The 25,004-nt window shown below is 41.3% G+C and overlaps 1 protein-coding gene across 3 annotated transcripts in view; it reads left to right on the forward strand.

Annotated features, from left to right (window-relative positions):
- Positions 1-25,004, forward strand: part of LOC115766294 (protein scalloped) — a 64,898-nt gene that overhangs the window by 36,345 nt on the left and 3,549 nt on the right. For all 3 annotated transcript variants that reach the window (XM_030710170.1, XM_030710168.1, XM_030710169.1), the window contains 3 exons: positions 14,355-14,482; positions 15,236-15,374; positions 24,191-24,321. In XM_030710170.1, the coding sequence (XP_030566030.1) occupies positions 14,355-14,482; positions 15,236-15,374; positions 24,191-24,321 (398 nt within the window). The remainder of the gene's footprint in view (positions 1-14,354; positions 14,483-15,235; positions 15,375-24,190; positions 24,322-25,004) is intronic.

Here is a 25,004-nt window from a genome sequence, read left to right on the forward strand (position 1 = left end):
CACATTGGATACGACTACTATACTGGTTTCTACCTACCCACATGCAGGCACATATATATATATATATATACATATATATACTCCACTACCTTTACATGTTCTTACGTTTATACACGCAACACACACACACACACACTTAGCTGTATGCCTGCCTATTGAAGCGAGTGACAACAACAACAGAGCGTCGCTACCTTTGTAACTTTTATAAGCAATGTACGTGTGTTAGGTGGGGTTCACAGAACCCGATCGGTTGCGTCTTGCGCAATGTTTTTTGCCCATGCACCGTTTACACCATGTCCTGCTCTCGCTCTTCCCCATTCTCTCCCTCTCTGTCTCACTCTCTCGCCCTCTGCCTAGCTATCACGCACTCATAAGTCATGACGTCGCAGCTCATCTTTAGCCAGCAGCCAAACCATTTGAGCGCTGTTGTCGGCTGCCATCATTTCCGACTGTTAATAACATAACAGTCTGTTATGCAAAATTAGGCGCGATCGCTGCAACCAGTCCCCGAGTCAAGTCAGCAATAAATAGCATTAGCAATAGCAAAATCAGCTTGGGGATTTTTTGTGTTTTGTGTTTTTTTTTTTTTTAACTTGACTTTAAGCTTGAGTACGAGTTTGACTTGAACGTGTGTGAGTGTATGTGTGTGTGTATGTGTGTGGATTTCTATCAGGCGAAACAAAAAGTTGTCCTACCAGTTTTTTTTCTTCTGTTTTGTTGTTTCTTCTTTTTCTTTTTGGGGCCATTCTTTTTGTATGTGCGCCGCGTTGTTGTTGCTGTTGTTGTTGTTGTTGTTGTTTGTAGTGGTTTCTACTGTTTTCCTCTCCAATGCTCGTTGTTTTGCTGAGTGTGTTTACCTTGGTACTCGCGACGAATTCGATTTGAACGGTTCCACAGCATTTGCTGTTGTTGGTTTGTTCCTTTCCCGTTCCCGACGGCTTTCCCCCAGCCCCCAATTGCAGTACACTGCGAAAAGCGGCAATTACGCAATCCTGTCGGATTTCCAATCGATTCGATCCGTTCTATGCACATTTGTTTGATTCTTGCTCTCTCTCTCCCTTTCTCTCTCTCTCTCTCTTCCTCTCTCTCTTTCTAGCTTTCTTGTCTCTTCCAATCAGTTAGCACCGTTTGCCACGAGACATCATTTGGCTTTATATCTGTTGCCAGCAGTCGAAAACCAGTTTCCGCCTTTCCACACCCCTTTCGTCTATTCCTATTCCTATTCCTATCCCACTTCTACCGTTGCAATCAGCAGCGACAAGGCGACAAGAAGTTTTCAATCAAATTGCGCTGCAAAAGAAATAAACAATCGACTAACTCCAACAAGTTTTCGATTATAATTAATGGATATACATATATATGTATATATATTCTGCGACAATCGAGAATGTTCGTTCGTCGGACTTTCCATTGATTTTGGAGAATTTAAGAAATTTAGTCTTAAATATTGTACGGTGGAAAATGTATGTTAATTTTATTTAACCTCTCCTAAGTTCCATGAAACGAATGATGACAATTTTAGATGATTTATCTTCTTCTTTATATCTTCGTAGAGGGTATTATAAGTCTGTCAGGAAACGTGTTTGAACCTGTTACCTGTTTCTAAAGGTGTCTTCTCCTTACAAAGCTATAGGCTTGGTAAGGGTATTAAATAGCTTGCTAGAGCCCAAATATACTATGCCACGGCAAAACATGTTTATTGCTTGCATGCTTTTTTAAACGTCCATTTAACTTTGGTTTTCTATGCCAAACAATAGATAATTGTTAACTTTTGTATGTATGCATATTAGCTATGCAAAGTTCTTAATGACACCTTAAAAGTATGCTGTGTTTTAACTTTAACTTCAGCTCTGAATCTCTGTTGATTAATTCAGAACTTAAATAGAATATGAATATATTAAATTGCATTTGATGAGCTGATGACTAAGTTTATTTTTCAACCTTAACCTATAAATATACGAATGGTTATAGAATACCTCCTGATGTGTGACACGATTCCTCTTAATTTTATACATATATATCTCACATACACATATGCATACATACATATATACATATGTATCTACCTACTACATAATATGCTTCCTACAGTCTACTTTTCTACGTAACACGTATCGTTGGCAAATTCTTTGTAAATTTGCGGTCTGGCATCTCTCATTTCTCGCCCGTTTCTGGCGCTCATCCTACCCATTCACAAAAATATACATACATTATTTCTTTATTCCCCCAATCGGTAAATATTTCACTTAAGTTTCCACAACTGTACAATATGTGGAGTATATCACATATCAACAACTCTGCACAAATATCTGTACGTATGTAATCTGTAATCTGTATGTATGTATGTGCGTGCATATGTGCATGTTGCATGCATATAGTTTTTGAAAGTATTGTCGCCTGTCAGCCGGCTGATGACCGATGACAACGAGTGCTATTAACATGCAATTCAAGCGCCATTGCAGATCATGTGCGAAACACACCCACGAGAGCATTTAAAGAGCCTGGCTGCTTACACACGTACAAGCCCACACCCACACACACACACGCACACACACAGACATTCTCACAGCTGCAGTTTATGTTTCCAAAACAACTCAGTTGGTTCTCTTTTGTCACTTGCTGCCAGTGTTGCCAACTTTGATAAGCAAAATGCTAGTTTGGGTGCATAAGAAAATGGAGGAGGCTAGTTTTTGTTTTCTTACTCATGTCATATATTATTTTTTTATAATAATAATTTTGGATTTGCCTTTATATTTGTCTAAATACTCCATTTTAATAATACATTTAGAAAATGGAGTATATTATTATGATCAAGCTGTTTAATTTGCACGTTTTCGGAAAAGAGAAATATGAAATTAAAAAAATAGACATGTCCGTTTTTACAAGCTGAAAAAAGCCAAAATTACTGCTGCCCGCAGTTTGAACTTTTTCGCAATCACTTTCAAAAATGCCAGAATTGGCAACGCTGTTTTCTGCTGCCGCTACCGCTGCTGCTGCTTCTGCTCTCTTGCACTCATTTAGATTTGTCCCATTGCGTTGCCGACGCTGGCGCTGCCGCTGTTGCTGCTGCTGCTTCTGCTGTGTTCTGTTTTCGAAGTACGTGACTTGCTTCGCACTTCCTGTATCGTTTTGTTGGCCAGAGAAATGTTGCCAATTATTCAAAGTGTGCGGCGGCGGCAGCTGCCGCTTCTGCTGCTGTCGACAGACAAATAAAATAAACAAATAATAACTGAGCATGTGTATGTACATACAAGCACACAAACACAAACGCATGCCAAAATTGCATGTGTGTGTGTGTGTGTGTGTGTGTGTGTGTGTGTGTGTGTGTGTGTGTGTGTGGTGTGTGTGTGTGTGTGTGTGTGTGTGTGTGTGTGTGTGTGTGTGTGTGTGTGTGTGTGTGTGGTGTGTGTGTGTGTGTGTGTGTGTGTGTGTGTGTGTGTGTGTGTGTGTGTGTGTGTGTGTGTGTGTGTGTGTGTGTGTGTGTGTGTGTGTGTGTGTGTGTGTGTGTGTGTGTGTGTGTGTGTGTGTGTGTGTGTGTGTGTGTGTGTGTGTGTGTGTGTGTGTGTGTGTGTGTGTGTGTGTGTGTGTGTGTGTGTGTGTGTGTGTGTGTGTGTGTGTGTGTGTGTGTGTGTGTGTGTGTGTGTGTGTGTGTGTGTGTGTGTGTGTGTGTGTGTGTGTGTGTGTGTGTGTGTGTGTGTGTGTGTGTGTGTGTGTGTGTGGTGTGTGTGTGTGTGTGTGTGTGTGTGTGTGTGTGTGTGTGTGTGTGTGTGTGTGTGTGTGTGTGTGTGTGTGTGTGTGTGTGTGTGTGTGTGTGTGTGTGTGTGTGTGTGTGTGTGTGTGTGTGTGTGTGTGTGTGTGTGTGTGTGTGTGTGTGTGTGTGTGTGTGTGTGTGTGTGTGTGTGTGTGTGTGTGTGTGTGTGTGTGTGTGTGTGAGCAAGCGATTGCGAGAGTCGGCAATTTGCCGCCTGACGTTGTTGTCACCACGCCGCGTTGGTCCAAAGAAATCAGCGAGACGTCGACGTCGACGCATCCATGCACTCAACTGCTCAACTGAACGGGACGAAACCCACTCGGAAAGTACTTAGTCGGGCCAGACAACGATGAGGCGGTCGGTTTTAGAGCGGGTGAGCGGACGCGGTCACCTGTCTGAGTCATCGATTTAATTTTAAACACTATTTCGAGACCTTAGTCAATGAACGCGGCGTGCACTCGAAAGGCCCAACACCTTAAGAGAGCGCTGATAATGCTGCTGCTGCTGCTGCTTTTGCTGGGCAAAAAGTAAAGGCATAGGCAAAGGCAACGGCAAACGGCAATGGCGTAAACGTTCTCTCTTAGTGCGCGCACAATTCAAATTTGCTTTTGTGCAAGAGTTATTACAAAATGTTGTTGCGTTGCACTGAAAATTGCTCATGCTCCTCTCACTCTCTGGCTATGTCGCTCTTTCGCTCGCTGGCAACTGGCAGCTGGTCTCGCCCACTGTTAACGCTAACAGTGGCTGGCACTGCAACTGTTACTGTTGCAGTTACAGCTGTTATAGATTCTGTAAGAAACGATATTAGTAAATGTTTTGTATAGACGGAAGATTCTTCGATTTGCTTGATTTAGTTTAATATTAGAGAAAGAGTAACTTGTTTGTTGGGAAATGGATATTTTTTTTAGTTTCCTTTAGTTATTCTATAAAAAAACAGCGATTATAACAATCTGTTTACACTGTTTTACTAAAAGTTAATCATACGTCGTGTTGTTTTGCTTAATATAATAAATAGAACCGAAACCTTATCAAAGCAATATTCAGGGGAGCATTGTCCAAAGCCAAGATCTAGTTCCGCAACTTGCAATATTTTATTTGTAATATATATGTATTTTGGTCAACATATCGTATGAGTTACAAATTTCAAAATTACCATCAATTTCACAAATTGAGCCATATTTTTATATATTTCATTTAATTGCATATTAAGTTGGAAAGGCACGTTTGACAGTCCGGAAAATACCCTGTGCCCACATATCATGCGCCCTAACAAATATGTATACTTTTGCTGTTCAAGTTTATCTCAGTCTTTTTTGTGTTCGATATTTGCAAAAATATCACTAGTATTTCTAAATATCGATTTTAAAACAAAAATCTGGCAACATCACATTAGGTACATATATTTTTGTTGCTTTTTTTCTTTTACATAGTATACAAAGCTTAAGAAAAGCCAAATTAAAGAATAGAAAACAATTGCCATATAAATATAAACACATATGAAGCCCATATCAAAGAGCTGCAAATTGCACAAAGTTTGGACTTTAATTTGAATAAAAAGTACGTGGTATGTGCTAGTCGACTTCTCAGTTGATTTATGCTATGAAATTGACGTGAGTTCAGTTATTTTGATCGTTTTGCCAACCCACACACAAGGCAAAAGGAAAAATAGTTAAGTGCATAAAAATTGGAAGCGGAAGAGCTCGATATGGACATGGACGCCAAGATAACCAAGTACTTTGAGAGAATCAACTATGGAGCCGTGCAGCGTGTGCGCAAGGAGTCGGATATGGTGCTCTGGCCCAATTCGATAGCCTACCACGAGCTGGTCACGTACATCAATCGGACGAGCACCGCGATTCAGGGCGTGCGGCAGATGCAGCCGGACGCCTATCCGGTGAGCGCGACCATGCTGCGTCTGTGCGGCATCTTTGATCGCCTGACCCTCTGGCTGACGCAAAGCAAGCCCAGCGCCGCGGATGCGTATCGTTCCTGGTCACTGAAAATGCTGCGCAACATCTTCAATATGCTGGAGCAGGCGCTGCCGCGCAACAAATGCGAGCATGTCAGCGAACTGGGCCAGTATCTTGCTGGCTCCTTTGGCAACTATACGCGCGTCGATTATGGCACCGGGCACGAGCTGAGCTTTGTGTTCTTTCTGTGCGGTCTATTCCGTGCGCAGATCCTGCTGCCGACGGATGAGCCCGCCGCCGCGCTAATGCTGTTCAATCGTTATCTAAGCTGTGTGCGCCGCCTGCAGACGCAGTTCGATCTGAAGCCGGCGGGCAACCAGGGCGCCTACTCTCTGGATGACTATCAGTTTGTCGCATTCTTGTGGGGCGCCGCCCAGCTGTGCTACCATGCGCCCTTCAAGCCCAAACAGCTGCTCGATGCCGAAACTCTGGCCCAGTGGCGTTCACAGTACTTGATTGCCGGCTGTGTGGCGTTTGTGGCCAGCACAAAGCTGGGCAACTTCTCGACGCACTCCAGCCAGCTGTGGAGCGTGACGGCGCTCTCATCCTGGACGCATGTCTACCATGGCATACACAATATGTACCTGAAGGAGGTCATCTGTCAGTTTCATTTGCTGCGTCACATTTGCTTTGGCCGGCTGATGCGCTTCGATCCGGCGCCGTCCACCAGCCAACTGAAGCGCGCCCAACTTGGCTTTCTGTCCATTGCCCGGCAACAGTATTTGAGCCAAGCACACGGTGGCACAGGGATGCCGCAGCAGCAGAAACAGCACGGCAAGAGACAGGAGGAGGAGCAGGAGGATGAGGATGACTCCTTGCTGCCGAAACATGAGATCTCGCACAGCGCGCTCAGCACGGGCAAAAGTGTCACCTCCTTGAGCGGCACCAGCGTTCATCTGCACTCGCTGGCCAAGAGGCTCAGCCAGCTGCAGGAGAAGCATGCCAAGATGAAGGCTGATTTGCGAAATTAGTGGCACATGTGTGTGTGTGTGCGTGTGTGTGTGTGTGTTGACAAGAAATCAAATCAAACGAATTGAAATGAAATAAAATTAACTTGGCAAACAAACAAGCAACTGTTGTTGCTGCCACTGCTGCCACTGCTGCTGCTGTTGCTGATGTATCACCAGCTGCCCATTAAACGTAAACCAGTTCCAGCTGTGGCCACGCCTCCCCCACGTCCGCCCGCCCGCTCTGGCGTCGCAGGGCAAGCGACTAAAAATCTGTTAACCGGTTTAGAAACAGACTAAAAAATAAAGCGGCTGCTGCCTGAGAACTGTTATACATAAGCGCTGCGAGCGGCTGATGCTACTGCTGCTGCTGCTGCTTTTCATCAAAAACAAAAACAAAAACCAATTAAACACACGCTCACTGTCAGGCAGTCGGACAGTCGGACAGTTGCTGCAGTTGCGCGTGCCTGCGGCCAAAAGGGAAAGCAATTGAAGAGTAGCTGCAAATGTTAGATAAATCCTTTCACAAAGCGGCGTCCAACGACAGCAGCAACAAATTGTTATAATATTAAAAACAGAAAGAAAAAAAAACAACTAGCCGTCACACACACACACACACACACACATGCTCACATGAGTGTGGCTTTCTTTCCGGTTTAATCGATCGAACTTTGTGGCCGTAGCCAAAATGTCAAACGACAATAGACCCCATACGAGCTATGACTAAGAGTTGAAATACTTATATATATGTATATATAAGTACATACCCTCGAGTCATTTGAAAATGGGCATAACACCTTTCTGCAAATGAAGATGACAATTTCTCACATTTTCATATGATCGATATATATCGATTTTGAGTAAATAGCTAGAAAATAATAAATAATATGAACTTATTTGTGTAGCATGTGGCATAGTATTTGTTTGATATAGTATTTTGATTAGATATATTTTATACAGCATTCCACCAAAAATTGGGTGTTTTTGAAGATGGATAAGATAGAAGATATCGCCTTGGTATACACACACTTCAAAATGTCATCGAGTTTGGACTATAAACACCGATGTTATTCAGGAATGCATATGCCATATATGGCTCGTTTGTGTGTAGGGTATCTCCTAGTCTTTCACTCTTTACTGTATCAGCATTAATTGTTTATTCATGTTTATGAACGTGTCTTTGCTGATCAAGACACATGCCCAATCCTGCCGTGTTGGGGTACTCTACATGAGTTATTCTTATCGTTAGGAAAAGAAAAAGGTTCCCAATAGATTTTCCTAATTAACTGATATGTGATGTATATATATATATATATATATATACATAAAGATATATCGTACTATATACCTACATCTTTCGCGCTGTATACTGTGCTCGCTCGCTAATTAAAAAGCGTTGCTTAAAATTCCAATTTCTGACTGTTGAAATATAGAATAACATGTGCATAATGAAAAACAAAATAAAAAATATATTATATATACATATTATACATATTATTTTTTGTGAATCCTACTCTTAACTTCCCATAGTTTTAATTGCTAAACGACAGCTGTATGTATTCTTTGGTAGCACTAAAAATGTCCGAAAATATACACCTATTGATATTGATATATCTTGCAACTATCGTCTGTTATCGACTATCGATAATAATAACATCATCTCGAGCTAAAATACAAAAACCCCACTTTTACGCCAAGCTCTATGGCAAACAAAGCTGCAAACGGGGCTCAGAATTCCCGAAGCTAGGTTTACAGATGCGAAAGATCATGTTTACGTCCCTAACCAAAGGTAAGGGAGTTTGTTTGCGCCTTGAACTGCGATTGATACTACTTTTAAATCATGCTTCTTAATATCAGGCTGCTCTAGTAATGTTATCGACAATTATCGAACTCGAAGAAAGTGTATCGGTCTTCAATGATATCGGTCTTGTTATAATAAGTATAGGATAGTATGAATAGCCACACACTCTAGCCTGGGATTTGAACCAGCAACCTGCCTATTCGCTTGTCTGCGTCAAATAACTGCTCCCAACTCTTGTTTAGCACCTAAGCATATTGTACAGTTAGAGGACGATGTGAAAGCGGGCAACCCGCAAAATAGTTCTGCTCGGTTTGTTAATTGTTTATCTGACGAGAAGATCTGCTAAGCTTTAGCTTTGTTGTGTGGCAATTGTTGTTTTCGATTTTCGCTACCCTTAAAAGCTGACTAGATGCCAGTTAGGAACTAACCTGTCCTCAGATTTTGTTTCTGCCAGACATTAGGTCATCAAAGGGTTAAGCCTTGAAACGCATTTGGCACTTTTTGTTTGGGAGTTGAGGACAGTTTTTGTCTCTGGGCAGCGAGGCTTTCATGTAAGATGATTGGATTTTCAAGTGTCCAGATACACACGCACGCACGTACACACACACACACACACACATACACACACGTGAGCATTTGATTGATGATAAACTATCACCACCTCGTCCATATGCAAAGGGCCAACCCTGAACAGGGGTTGAGCCCGTGCTCAAGGATGTGAATGTAAAGCCAAATATGGCAGATCCTTAGCTAAAATACAACAAAAAAAAAAACAACGCAGAAGAGTTGTGTTCCGATAAACATAAACTCATATATGCGTACACCCAACTTTTATTTTATATGCGAATATATATGTACATATATTTATATATATTCTCATGCATAGGTGTGTCTCCTGGCTGTTGTGTGTCTGCTTACGTGCATGTCCTGCTAAATATGTTGCGATACATATTTTTGATAACTCGCGCACATACCATGGAATGCCGATTGTGCCACTGTGCAGGCTTCGTTTGTACACAGTGGTGTGTTGTGTGTGGTGTGTGGCGTGGTGGTGTAGGTTAGGGGTTAATTTGCTGCCGTTTCTTATACCCTGTAAACATGAGTTTACGGGATTTGTTAAAGCTGTGTAAATGCAAAGAAATAAATTTATTGCATACACAACTCGGCGGTTGAGCCGTCTTAGTGATCCAGGCAAGCGAACAGGCAGCTAGCTGGTTCAAATCCCAGTCTAGTGTGTGTGGCTGCTGTATTCAATGCTATTCATACTATCCTATACTTATCATAACCACAACCAAAAACAACTCTTAGATGACATTTCTTTGTTTTTAAAGAACGATTCGCTTTTTTTCGAGTTCGATAACTATCGATAACACCACTCTCGATAACATTGCCAGATTGTCAACCACAGTTGACGGATCAAACCAACTCCCTGCCTTTGGATTAGATTCGTTAACGTGGCCTTTCGGATTTCGCTCCTTGTATGTAGTTGTCTGTGCATGTGGCCAGGGGTAATGCATGATAGGGCTAATCGAAGCTGGGTACAGGATATCAGGTGGTCGATCAGAACAATCTATTTCCACTTATTTTGGCACATTGCAGGACATTTTTGGTGCTGTGGGGTGCAGGAGAGATTTGAATAAGGATCACCCCATTAATGGGCAGCATTACGGCTCATGCATCACGAGCTCACGCACACACACGCACACGCACACACAGACACAGACAGTGGCATTTCAAGTGGGGTGACTGATCCTGGTGTAGTACCACCACCTCTTCCACCAACAGCAGCACCACCACCGACAAAGCAGCAGCAGCACCACCGCCGCCACGAATACTATCAAAGCATCTCGCGCACAGCTGTTCATAGTCACAAGCGTGAATAAAGCGAAAGAAAATAGAGAAATGCAAGCGAAAATAATAAATACCATAAATTCCAATTGCCAACAAGGGTAGAAAGGACAAACAACAACAACAACAACAACAACAACATCAGCAGCAACACACACACGCACGCATTCCCTTATAAATTCCCAACCTCAACCGAGGCAGCTGTGAGTCGGGCCTGAGCCGAGTTCGAGGTCCCGAGTCCGAGTTCAAGCCTAGTCTTGTCTAATTGGAAATTACAATGAACCGGAAATGTTGCAGCCCGAAACTGAATATGATAAAATGTACACACTGCGCGTGTGTGCGCCCGTGTGTGAGATTATGAACAAGTCAGACTGTTCTAGTCGAAAGTGCACGACTAATAGATACCCTAAGCCCTGTGCCGAGGTGCCATTACAAACAGTCTTAAGTGATTTAATCGGAAGTGCACGACTAGAAGATACCCTAAGCGCCGTGTCTAGAATGTTTTTAACACACGCACACATAAACTCATATGCCATATACATATGCATATACCAAAGCGAAAGGCTCTACCTTAAAAATGAGTATTATTCCAGTTCTATAGAGTTTGGAAAGATTTATTTAAAAGTTTATCTATTCTTAGTCTGCTTAAGCTATACGATAACATATAGCTTGTGTAATTCTCGAGTTAAGCCAGAAAAACATGTCCCAAAATCGATATTTCACTTACTTCATGTAATCATAGATGCTGCCTTTTGCCTGTGCCAAACATTTGAGCAAAACCAATATACCCTCTTTAACCTTTATCAAAGCGTACAGGGCATACAAATGGCATAGTCACCCCTATTGCAAGGCCTATAACACATAGAGCAACCCCGTAAGCCGTGCCGGCTCAGGCAATGCAGCCGTGCATTATTATTAAATAGTTGGCCCGTTTTTATCGGGTTGTTGTTGTGCGCCCTACAACCCCCTACATACATACATACGTATATACATATACACATATAGATGTGTATATATGTGCCCGATCTAGCTGCAATATGTGTGTGTATGTACAGTTTGCTTTGAAGCTTTGGCCAGCAGAAAGGGTTTGGGGGCGGCTAAAAAACATGATTTGAAATGAAAATTTCTTTGCTGTGGCGGTTCTTGGAATTTCCCTGATTCTCATATACCATGACGCACGACGCGTCGCAGTTGACGCTGGCATTTTTGGTCGCCTTCCCCTAATTGTGTCTGTATCTGTATCTGTGTGTGAGTGTGAGTGTGTATCTGTGTCTATGTGTGTTTGCTTGTGTGCGGCATTGGCTGTGCCTTAAACTGAGACTGAGACTGGGACTGGGACTGGGACTGCATCCTGTCGCGCTGCCAACCATCCCCTGTAGCAGCAGCTACAGGAGCAGCCCAAAGGAGCGCACAAAACAAAAAGCCGAAATAAAAAAAAATTAGTGGCAAAATAAAAGGCATTTCAGTTTCCACAGCGCGTTTCAATCAAACAGACGCGTTTTCTTATTTCCCTCTGCTGGCGTGTGTCTCGTGAAAAGAAAGTCGGTTAATCGTTTCGTTTGCTTCTTAACTTTCCACCCGCTGCCCGTTTTCCGCGCGTGCCGCCCCTCGCATGCTCTGAAATTTCCACAATAAAATGCGACAAATATTCAACTAGCAAAGCGCATAAAAAGGAAAAAAAATAAGAAACAACCAAAGTTTTAAATACTTGATGCTTTTTAAGGTTTCCAATTCGATTTTGTGTGTTTATTTTGTTTGTTTTTGTGCTGTGAATTTTCCAAAATTTATTTGAAAAGCGACTTAGACAACGGCTCCAAGGTGGCGCCGTTCTCCAAACATTTGGATTCCCTCGAGGAATTCAAGGCTCTCACCGGTGAGTCGTCAATAGCTCAAATCCCGAAATCTGAGTGACCCAGTACATGCGTTTTGTGTTGCCCGCAGCGCTACCTGTGCAGTAAGGCAGCAAAGGGAAAGGTAGGGAGAGGGGCACAGGTAGAGCCAGAGCCAGAGCCAGACCCTAATCGCTTTTGGTAACTTCTGTGCACTGACAGTATTAGATAATATCACGTTCAATATCTCGGAGCAGGTCAATTTGAATGTCTCTGTACTCAGATATTTAAATATATCTTAACAAGAAATTAACATGGATTTTATAAGCTATGTTTGCAATAGAAGAACTACACACATTTCATTCTTGTGCCCGCGCAGGAGACATTGTCTCCGCGAGGAGACATTTACGACCCGACAAAGTATATATGTATATTCTTAATCTTAATCGGCCAGAGCCGAGACGATAATGTCTCGCAGTGCTTGGGTCTTATGTCGGATCAGGCTGGATCCAATTACTATATCTAGTAGCTGCCATAGGAACGGCTTATCTCTTCCTGATATATACGATACTTGCTCATCACACAAGAGACAAATCCTATTAAGACGCGAACGCCTATATCACATCATTTTATCGATTGAATAATGCAAATAATGCACAATTCTCCTCGTAGTTATGCTGCGTAAACCATATCCAAAGATCCAAATTTGTTTTTTCTTCTTGCTTTATATTATTGTTATAAATCTCCTTCCTTATAGCAGAAGTTCTTTAGTAAATGTTACGAATGATTTGAAGGCACAAAGTCATGTCCAGTTCGAGTATATAAAAAAGTAAACGTAGAAAAGGACTATTATATATTGTCTGGTAATTCACTCACTTTAATGACTAAGCCACTTAAACAACTTATTAATCAGATACATGGATTGATATACTTTGCGTGATCTGGACCTAAGAAAGGTCTAATGCATAAAACACTCTCTATATATATTGCCTGGGAGGCTGGGGGAAGAGCCTTTTATAAATAATATATATCGTACAGTTCTACTATTGAAGTTGCTTAAAGTTCCAGCTGAAAAATAGATATAAAGTCATTAATAAGTCTAATTAAAAACCTATAATTCCATGAGACAGATATATTAAGAGATCTGCTGAGAATTCAATCTCCCAAATAGGTCAAAAGTTCCCCAACTATTTCGGTAAAAATGTCTATATATTATAAAAATATTAAATATATTATTTTGATTGTGTCTTTGATGAAAATTACATGCTTAAGACTTGAGGTATATATCTGATGTACGACATGGGATGGTCTACGGAAAGCATAGAAAAGCGGCTAAATTGATATATTTAACAATGCTAAAGAAGTTTAAGACTTGAATCGTCAAATATATTATTTGACCGTGCCCATGAGATACTGTCAAGATCGACGATTAAAGCCTTTAATTAAATAACAGATAGCCCATCTGCCGCATATATTATAATATTTGAGTCAGTTTGCACTCGCTAGTTGCTTAATTACTTGATATCCATCATTAAACTTGGCTGTTGACCTGATAAGAGGCAGGACAAACGCTTCAGCCAAGAAGCTGCCACACACAGACAGACAACAAGCCACTTGTAATTAGTGTGTGTGTGTGTGTATGTGTGCGTGTGTGTTATGTATTTAGCCAAGTGATTATGCACTTGTGCTCCGACATGGCACACATGATTACTATCAATTTGGAGTAGACGCGTTGATTGTCTCGTTGTCTAACGCGCCTCTCTCTCTCTCATCAGTGCGTCCCTCCTCTCCCTGCCCCCTGCCCACTCTCCGTCTCAGGCAGCGGCTGCTTCCCTCTGGCCATTGGCACCATTGTTAAACATATCAAATGAAAAACGTACTTAAGTGCGTGGCTGAAGCGCTTTTCATCTCGCACACAGCACGCAAATTCATAATGCATATCAACGCCCGGACACCCGGTCGTGTTTGTTGGACAGGTTGGCCTAGAACGTGACTGGGACTGGGCGCATGATTTGGGGTGGTAGGCGGCGGGGGTTTGGATCGCATTTTACCGACTATGACACAGATTTATGAAGCTTAAACCGCACTTAAAATGTGTGACAGATACCACACACACACACCCACACACATACACACCCACACCACACACACACACACACACCACAATTTTGTTTCTAAATTGTTTTTTCTCTGTTATTTGCTTTGCAGTCGGACCCGGCACCATACCATCCCCGTGGCCACCAGTGAATGCCGGTCCTCCTGGTCCCCTGGGATCGGCAGACACAAATGGCAGCATGGTGGACAGTAAAAACTTGGATGTTGGCGATATGAGCGATGTAAGTACCGCAAATTATAATACAAACAAAATCTACAGGTGGATATGTTATATAAATTAATGATCTGTATAGTGCATGTTGTCTGGGAATGTTTCCTTAAAGATCCATTGGGAATATTAATGAAAGCTAGAACTCTTTTGAATCAACTTGTTAAGCCCTTTTTAATTTTGAACAGAAATCTATGAATGTTTTTATGTTTCATTTCTTTCATTCGCTTAATATAATTGACCTAACGAATATTAATGAAAACTAGAACTCTTTTGAATCATCTTAAGTTCTTGAACAGAAATTATTGAATGTGTTTTTACGTTTAATTTCTTTCAAGTTCCTTGTTAGACATACTAGACATACCTAACATACTAGAGTTAATTTCCCAATTGAAACCCTATTTGAGGTACTCCTCAAAACTAGACTTGGATATGGCTGTAAGGGCTAGCAAGGACTTCCTTATTCCTTGAGGTCAAAGCAAACGCAAATATTTGCATTCCATTTGACTGTGGCCCCAGCAAATCCAGAACGTAAGCAATTGCCGACAGCAGTTGTCACAATGCAATCAAATTATTTTTGCTTTCGATGAATAATCGATGAAGAAAATGAATCGATATAATTGACTGGACAAAGTGCAGCTGCTACACAGAACTACAGACCACTTATATACATATATATATATATATATATATATATATATATATATATATATATTTAAATATTTATCATTGAGTGAGTACTGACACAATTCGGAATTGATTTCAGGACGAAAAAGATTTATCATCCGCCGATGCCGAGGGTGTCTGGAGTCCGGACATTGAGCAAAGCTTTCAAGAGGCACTGTCAATATATCCACCATGTGGACGGCGAAAGATTATATTATCCGATGAGGGTAAAATGTATGGTAAGTGAACTATTTCAATTTCAATTTCAATAGTATTGCAAATATATACCTCTATCCATATGGGGCGGGGTGTATTTGTGGGCGTATGTATATAAAATTTATATGAATACTTGAGCTCTGTACTTTTGGTTGACTATGAATTTCTCGACAAGGTGCACACACACTCTCCTACTCTTTATCTTTCTCTTTCCTCTCTCTCTCTCTCTCTCTCTCTCTCTCTCTCTCTCTCTCTCTCTCTCTCTCTCTCTCTCTCTCTCTCTCTCTCTCTCTCTCTTTGCGCACGTGTGTGCCCTTCGTTCGTGCTTGGGTAAAAACAGAAAACAAACAGGAATTTTGCGGTTGCCGCTGCTCGCTTCTATTGTTTTTGTTTGTGTGCTATACCCTATAACAACTGCCAGGGAAATCTGCTTGGATTCTCTCAAAAAGCTAATAGAAATGTAGTTAGCGTATCTTTTGATAACAATTCGATAATTATCGAATCATGCATTCTCTGTTTGGGCATTTTAAATGTTCTGGGAATATGCATAATTTTAAATTCATCGATTCAATTCGCTAAAAACGCACGTTTCGATTATAACGATAGTTGAAATATGAGCGCAGAACATATCAATAAAAGTTTCGATTTTGACATATACAAAAATCGATTGTTTTGCAGTCGTTTTTTTCTAGCGGTTTTCGAGTTCTTAAAAAGCCCAAGCGTGGGTATTTAGATTATGTTTATTAAATCAATCAATCGACAGCCATAATTTGTGGGCATACCTTAATGCACAAGAAGTTGGCAAGCGCAGCATTTATGTTTATAGTTCATATTTTTAATTAAGCTAACTAACCAACTTTGGTACGATTAAATCATAAATCAGGAATGTTAAATATTTATAGAGCATCTGCTAGTCGCATGCTTCTAAAGCTCGGCGCATTCTTCTTTTTTGGCGTATGTTTGCGGCGGCCCGTGTAAAGAAAACATAAATTCCGTACTTTGAACCTTGAGCTGAAAGTTGTGTCAAAGCGCTTTGTGCGCCCAGGTTGCTTTCAGTGGGTGGCTGTGGGTGGCATTTGGGTTGGGTTGCGTTGTTGGCCCCTCGGTTGGGCTTGGGATATGGCAACAGGCGATGGCAGCGGCGTTCAAAGTTTGATACCGTGCCGCAAAACGTTGTCGAGTCGGGCTAAATGTGCTGACAACTAAAATTGTAAACGTGAACTGCGCTGGTTGTGTGTGTGTGCGAGGGTGTTGTTGTATTTACAATAAAAGCTAAAAGGACATACAAAGCCGGCGGCGTGTTGTCTTCGTCTGCTGCTGCTGTTGCTGGCCACACCCAAATGGCGGCTCAATGGAATTACGACAGCAAATTGTGAGAATGCTGCGCCCTCTCCATGCCCCTTCAGCGTTGCCTGCCTCTGACCCCCACACACAGGCGATAGGCACGGCCTGGTAATGCTTTGCTGCTGTTGCTGCTGCTAGTCGCATCCTGTGTGTGCTTTATTTGAGACGTCTACACGCATAAACAACAATTTTTGTAATTTATGTCCCAGAGGATATTGTTTTCATTTTATGCTCGGACTCGCCCAGTTCCCCACAGTTGCCGCCGCACCGTCCGCTCCTTCGTCCCTTGTCCCTGCTGGCGCTTGTTGCATGAAAGCACACTTTGTTTGCTTTTCGGCAACGGCTCAAGCTATGCCCCGTATGTCCGTGTCCGTGTCCGTGTCTGTGTCCATTGCTTGCCATTGTTTTTGTATTTGAGCAAGTAATTAATTTTCACTTTTCACTTTTTGGCTTACCTAGCTCCGAGCACGAGCTGACACCTTCATTGCAGCGCCCCGACAAGGGGTCTCGTTTTTTGTTTGGCTATTCAAAACACAGTGGTAGAAATTACCCCCCCCCCCCTCTCGTCCCCTAGCCAAATGATTTGTTGAATTGTTCGTCCCAAGCATTATTGTTCTGTTCGTAGTGTTGGCATATACCTTTGTTGGCAGTTAGTTATTCTGCACATGAGCTAGATCCTGCAATATCCAACCAGGTGAGAATTCATTTGAAGCGGATCGGTAGCAAGAAAGATTTATACAATCTTCTTCCATTCATTTTCCACACTTGCAAGTGGATACATCAAAAATCAATTAAAAAGTAAACAATTTTAATGCCAATCATAGTTTTAATAGGTAGAGTTAGAGCTAGGATTGTTTTCCGTAAATATTTTCATTTCAAATGAGCACTGTTGAAAAATTGGACTCGCACCGGCGACCTTTCGCTTGCTAGTCCAACGCTCACACATCTAAGCCCCACAGTCCTATTTTTCACAAAAAACTTGATGCCTCTGCTTAGTTTTGCCCAAAAGGTAGATTCCGTGTAAAATCTTAAGCTTCTTAAACTCTTTCATATATGTATGTACATAGATAGATCCAGTTGCTTGTTTCGAGTAGTTTAATGCTAATAAGCCTCTATTTGCCCGCATTAGCTGATATTACTGCAATTGATTCGTCTCTTTCTCGCCCCCGCTCTCTATTAACCAGCTTGCTAAATATGCGAAACATTGTGACAAGAGGCGACTAAAGTTTTATTTATTGCCAACACGTGGCTTATGCAGCCACTCTGAAAATTCCTTGACGTTCGCCAGCTGCACGAGTTGTTGCCGCTGCCGGCAAAGCGAATAACAAGAAAAACGCGTTGTTGTTGGGAAATTGGAAAAATGTTTTTGGTTACGGGCTAAACACGAGACAACTACTGCATTGCCCACTAAATATCGGCAAAGCTTGACGTCCCTCCCAAAATCAGCGGGTTCATAGAGAATGGGGCGTGGCGGAGCGGGGGCAGGGGCAGGGGCAGGGCTTTGCACTGGTTGCGGTCTACGTCGCCGTCCCCGCTGCGTTATGTGTGAAAATATAACCATTGTTTGGTTGTTAATTTTCCAAATATTTGCATACTCACTGAGCATGCAACACACACACACACACACACCCACACACCCACACTCACTGGGGGGGGCTGGTTATGACACATGACAAGCGGATGGACAGCTGCATGCAGCAAGCGGGGCGCAGCGCTTGGTTCTAGGGGGAAACGGCGTTTTGGGCTGGGCTTGGTGCCTGCCTCCTGTGAAATTTGTGGCCTAAAACTTTCTGCCTGCCGCGCTGCCTCCAGCTGCTGCCACAAATATGTAGCTCCACTAGCGGCGACTAAGCCGGCTTATCACATCAACACACGCTCACACACTTACCCAACATGTGTGTGTGCACATTCGCGCTATGGAGAATATGGCACCTCCCCGCTTAGCCTTGGCCACTGATTTTATATGGTAGCCAAAGTGGCACCACAGCATTCAATGTTGCCCCATGCATGTGCATGTGTATGCGCCTCTTGTTGTGTAAACGGTTTTTTTTGTTTTTTGGCAAAAAATTCACCTGAAGAGCCCTTAATAAACATGCATGCAGAAACTATTTCAAAGCGCTTACAAACAGTGTCGACAATTAAGCCATTTTCTAGCTGTATTTGGCTTTTATCAGGCTACAAATAAATAGTTAAAATGGTTCAGCATTCAGAAAACAATCCTGTTTTTGTGCTCATAGAGCTAATTCAGCTATTTTTAGCTATTTTTAACACTGCATTCAGCTAATCTCGGTTATATTTAAATCAACAACTGGCCACACTGCTCAGAAACCGCTAGCAAAGTGTTGAGCAACGTCCCTTTGCTGCAAAACAGTGCCAATATTTATTTTTAAATAATGTTAATAGCTACATTTGAACCAGTTTGGGAGCTGCCATTGTGAACCAGTTTTGCAACCGCAACCTTATTTAAGCCCATAAAAAATCGCGTATGCGCACTCATCATTTTGTCAAAATTTATTCGATTTTTATATGAAATACTAATCAAGGTTTTTTTTTAATATTAATTTAACATTATCATAAGTATTACTCATTTTAAAGACAATCAAACTTTGTTGAAAATTTGTCAACATTTTTTGGATTTTTCAAATTGATTAATTTATTTAACTGCAATAAATTAACATTCTACTTGCTGCATGGATTATTTGTCTTATAAAGCTGCCAACGTGCACTTTTTAATGCGAAATTTCGTTTTTGTCTTAAGTTTTATGGACTTAATTAAATTAAGCTAATATAATTTAATGTCTGAGGTATTAACCTTTGCGAATTTAACTGCAAACGATGAAGCAAGTTTAAAATACACCAAAACAAAATACTTTTCGGCGGCATTTTTATATCAAGAAAATGCAATTAATTAACACCAGAATTGCGTCTATTACTGTCCTTCTCGAAAAGACTGCACACTTAGTTATATATGTGTGTGTTTTACGTATGTTTAAAGCAGCGCCACTTCAATTGACTGATTAACCTTTGTCACATTTAAATATGAGTACAAATAAAATCTTGTGTGCTTGTTCTATGTGTCTGGCATTTGAGCCAATCTAGGGATGGAAACGTGCCAGCACGAAACATTTAAGATAAATGTCTCTTCTCATCAGAATATTAATTAAACCGCCCTAGATATATAGTCAAAATCAAATAAACATATTAATTTCTTCAGTTCGAAATTTAAAGTCGTACGCAGTCAAATTCTCAGTAGTTCCTTTAAGTTTCGAATCAGCTTCGCGCCTTCAGCTTCCTCCTCCACATTCTTGAAACTAGGTCTTTATTCCCACCTGAGTTTGACGTATACATACATATATTCAACACGAAACATCTATTCAGCACGAAGTTCAAAGTCTTAACCAGGGCTGCAAACTCAGCAAATCAAATTGTTGTTAGTTCGTTTGAAGGTTCGAATCAACGTCGTGCCTTCAGCTCCCGCATTCACATTCTTAAAGCCAGTTCTTGATTCTAATCCCGGTTTGTCATCATCTATCAGCACGAAAGTTAATCGTTTCGACTTGGGCTGCAAACTCAAAGAATCAAGTTCTCGGTGCTTCGTTTGCATGTTCGAACCAACTTCATTCCTTCAGGTTCCTCAATCTAATTTTCGAACCCAACTCTAGATACCAATCCCGGTTTGTCACATATGCTCAAATTTGTACAGTTTTTCTGATTTATAATTGCCAGTTCTAATGAAAATAATGAAAACCTTTAATATTTTTATTTTACGTAGAGTTTGCGGGCTTACCAGCATTTGGCAGCCAACAAATATGGGGTCCAAATTAACTATAACTCGGTACTGAATCCACTATGTTTTCTTCCAAAATATGTGTAAGAATTGCTATGACTTGGTTAAAAAAACAAAAGGTAATTCCAGCCACGAACCGGTTCGAGTTAAAGTCAGTTTGCAACCTTGATCTTAACACGAGCAGCTCGTGCGTGCTCCATTTAAGTCCCTACATTCAAAATTTTCACAATTCACTTTTGAATACTACGAAAAGTATTTGACAAAAGTTGCGATCCTACAATTAGCAGCACCTGTCGTCATCAATGAGTATCAATTAAATGATGTGAACTGCAATAGAGCTCGGGGTCAACATTTTCGTAGCTAGATAGCAACAATTCAATTGACATATATCGAATGATTCGAACGGGCGTAGCGTGTACACAATTCAGGCCACAGTACTGTGCACTCGGTTTTTGATTGATTTAAATGCATTAAATAAATTGGCGATTAAAATGACAAACAGATACGTGATTATTTATTGATACTTTGAACTGCCAGCGTTTGGAATGGAGCCGAAAGCGTTTGAATCATTAGGAATCGCTTAGCGTGATTCTGTTCTATTAGTCATGCGAGCTGAACAAACAGTTACTCTATAATTAAAATAACGCACTATATACAGTACTTGCACACACACACACACACATATATATATATATATTGCATATTTGTGTCGCACACAAAGTTTGGCCATAAATTCCATTTGAATTCCGGCTCTTCCTTTTTTGGGCCATGGCCCATCGATTTGCAAAGATTTAAAGCGTCAAGAAATTGAAATGCTCGGCTCTTCCTATTCATATTAAGTATATACGTTTTGTTCACGCTTGTGTGTGTGTGTGTGTGTGTGTATATGTGAGAGTCTCTCTCTGTGTGCGTGTGTGTTTGTATGGTGTGGGGGTAAGAAATTGGGCGCTCAGGACCTTACTTGGCATCTATTCAGTGATAGGGCTGCATAACAATTGCCCGTGCAGAACCTGTCATGTGAACTGTGAACTACTGAACTAGTTACGTGAATTTAATGCAGAAATAATACAGCTTTAGGCCTAGCTTCTTGTTTCTTTGTGTGCGAATTTATGCTGTTAGTGTGCACACTTACGAACTGGTTCATTAAAGCAGTCATATGAACTACTAAAATATTTGATTATAAAATGCCAGAAATAGTTTTGTGTCTTAATATGTTCATATGTGAACTGGTTCACGAACAGGCTTAGGTCGAAAACCTGCATTGATCGCAACAGCTAAGAATTATTTGCAAAATGTGAATTTAAGTACAGATTCATGAACTAGTTTGATTAAAAAATCGGCGCAAATGGAAACAACTGGAAGTTTCTGGCTACATTTTGCGCATTTGTGAACTGGCTCATTTAGATGTGTGCATGCCTTGCCCACGACTTTCGGTTCTATATTTGTATCACTGACTTCGTGGCGCTCCGTGCAGCTTCATTGAATTCCTCCCTGGCTGAGCTGGCCCAAAGGCGTTCACAAAGCATTAAGTGGGTAGTGGGTGGGTCGTCTATGTCTTTGTTCCTGTATGCCTGTGTGTGTTGTGTCTGCTCTTTGCGCCAGTAATTCTTAACCGTACCTACAGCGCAGCGATACGAACCACACCACCAACTCCCCACCATCATCACCACCATCACCCACCCACCCGGCAGCAGTAGCCCGGACTTTGAGCGCCGGATCCGGCAATATGCGTGTGCTTGGTTGGGCTGTCTGCGACGGGGTTTGAGTCGCTGAAAATAATTTTATTCGGTTAGAACTGAAACTATGCCAAGAATGTAATTAGTGAACGCATAAGCGTGTGTACAATAAAAGCTGGATCGCTGTCGGGGCGCAGGAGCAGCAGAATGGGGCTCTGTCTCTCATTCTGCCGGCTTGCTGCTGCCAAGCATAAGCTAAAGGATGACCCGCCCACACCCACACTCAGTCGCTTCTATAGCTGGCCTGGCAGTGGGGCAATGGCAAGGCAACAGGACACTGACGTCAGTCGAAGCACATTTAGCCAACACGTGAAAATGTCGTCGGGCTTTCATTGAAATTTGCGCACAACTGAAAGCAGCATTTGATTCATCCTATCATAGGGTTTCTGTAACGCATCTCCAGCTGTGCTGTCGTAGATGCTACAAATAATAACCCCTACATACAGACTTGCCCATCAAGCACCTTATTTGCGACCATGATTTGTTGGCTTTTTATACCCTGAACCCATTAAAAATGGGTATAAGGGTATATTGTATTTGTGCCAAATCCAAATGTATGTAACAGGCAGAAGGAAGCATCTCCGACCCCATAAAGTATATACATTCTTGATCAGCATCAATAGCCGAGTCGATCTGGCCATGTCCGTCTGTCTGTCCGTCTGTCTGTCCGTCCGTCCGTCCGTATGTATGAACGCAAGGATCTCAGAACCTATAAGAGCTTGAAATTTTAGATGTAGGTGCTCCTAGTTCCCGCGCAGATCGAGTTTGTTTCCGATAATCGATAACTTACTCCGTTTCCAAGCAATCGATAAAAATCGATGTCGATATCCTGTTTTTTGGGCAATTTTGGTAAATAATAAGAGCTAGAGTCACCAAACTTGACATATTGCTTCTAAAATAGAATATATATATGCACATGATGTTGGAAGAAGAGGGTTCAAGGTATCCCCTAGTCAGGAGCTCCCGACTAGAACCTCTTACTTGTTTAGAATGATTTCTGTTTAGAATTTCGGTTTGTTTAATCCTTGAAATTATCTTTAATTGGAATCCACAAAATGTCTGCATATGGAATATCCCAAATAACTTTGATTACCGCTGTGGAATTTTCCTGAATTTCGGACAAATGCTAAATTCATTTTAATAATTTGTTGCGATCTGTGTTTAGCACAGATATTTATTGAATATAATTCTGTTAGATGAAATGTATACAAAATGGCGCGAATGTTACGACGTGAACTCCCAAAAAGCGAATTATAATTGTATGTCATGTATGCATCTGTATAAGTTTATTCATTTATATTCTAAATATGCAGAGTAATAATCTGAAGCTGTTAAAAGCGAGTTAAAGCTATTGTGCAAGTGAACCTAATAGACAGAAGAAAGCATCTCCGATCTCATTTTTTATGTTCTCGAGCAGAGTCGATCTAGCCCTTTCCATCTGTTCGTACATCTGTGTGCACGCGTCGAGCTCGGCAACTATAAGAGAGAGAGAGAGCCTTGTGCTCTGGTATGTACACACTTGTATCTGCCATATTTAAGCCATATTTCATAAAGATCGTACCATAAACAGCGAAGTTAATCAAGAATGCCAGGTACGAAGTCAGGCTAAAATATTTGTAGCGGCTGTTCGGCAATAAGTTCAGGGTACCTGCAAGTGGGGCACTACCTACTGTAGCTTTCTATATGTGGTTTTACGTAAATGTGGCATCTTTAAAGTCTGCAGACAAGCGGAATTTGTGCGGGCAGGGGCAGGCTGGAGGGGAGGCAACGCTTTAATGCCTCAACTGATGCCGGGAATGCACGGCCACAATTATACTATGTATCCATAGGTATCATATGTGAATCGTAATTTTTATGCACTTGTGAACTAATAACCGAAATATCTTTTGTGTAAACATTGGATTGCACCATTTATTTAATTGTTTTTTTTTATTGGGCATATTTTATATTTACATTATATTTTTCATTACAGGGCGCAACGAGCTAATCGCGCGTTACATCAAATTGCGCACGGGCAAGACGAGAACCCGTAAACAAGTCAGCTCCCATATCCAAGTGCTCGCCAGACGGAAACTCCGTGAAATTCAAGCCAAAATTAAAGTCGTAAGTCTCCCAAACATATATATACGTATATATATATATATATATATATACATATATATTTGCATATAGTATTTATATGAAGACCAACACGAATATCAAGAGGCGCAACAATGTTTTTGCGCTATGGTTCAAATATGGAGAACAAATATAGAAAAAACAGTTGCCATCCGTTTCTTGTCCACATGCTTTGCATAAGTACATGTTGTTTATTTAAGTTCAAGTAAAGTTCAATTCACGCATTAACATTTAAACAAATATAATTTAATTCAAATGAGTTTATAGCTGATCATATGTCTATACATTTGTTGTGCTGTGAATTAAATTTTACTGTTAAATATTCAGTTTAAAACTTCGAAAAAAGAAAAGTAATCAAAACAATTAAAACTTCTTACGATGAGCATGAAAAGCAAGGAAGAGTTTCTCAGTTGCAAGTAGAGCCCATTGCCAACAGTCAGATTCAACAAACAGAATCAGAATCAGAATCAGTATAAGAATTGATCAGTTCATTTGTATCAGAGTATCTCTCACACACACATACACACACGCACACCAGCAGAGGCCGCTTGTGTGCTTGTATTGATGCCAAACGGCGTCTGGCAGTAAAAAGCACGAGAGTTTGTGGCTTTCACGTTATCCATATGTGAGTTTCCTTTAGCTGTGTGACGTCTGCAGCTCGACTTTTT

This window comes from Drosophila novamexicana, unplaced genomic scaffold, assembly GCF_003285875.2.
Source record: "Drosophila novamexicana strain 15010-1031.04,08,12 unplaced genomic scaffold, DnovRS2.1 tig00001089-arrow-arrow-pilon, whole genome shotgun sequence".
Lineage (NCBI taxonomy): Eukaryota > Metazoa > Arthropoda > Insecta > Diptera > Drosophilidae > Drosophila > Drosophila novamexicana.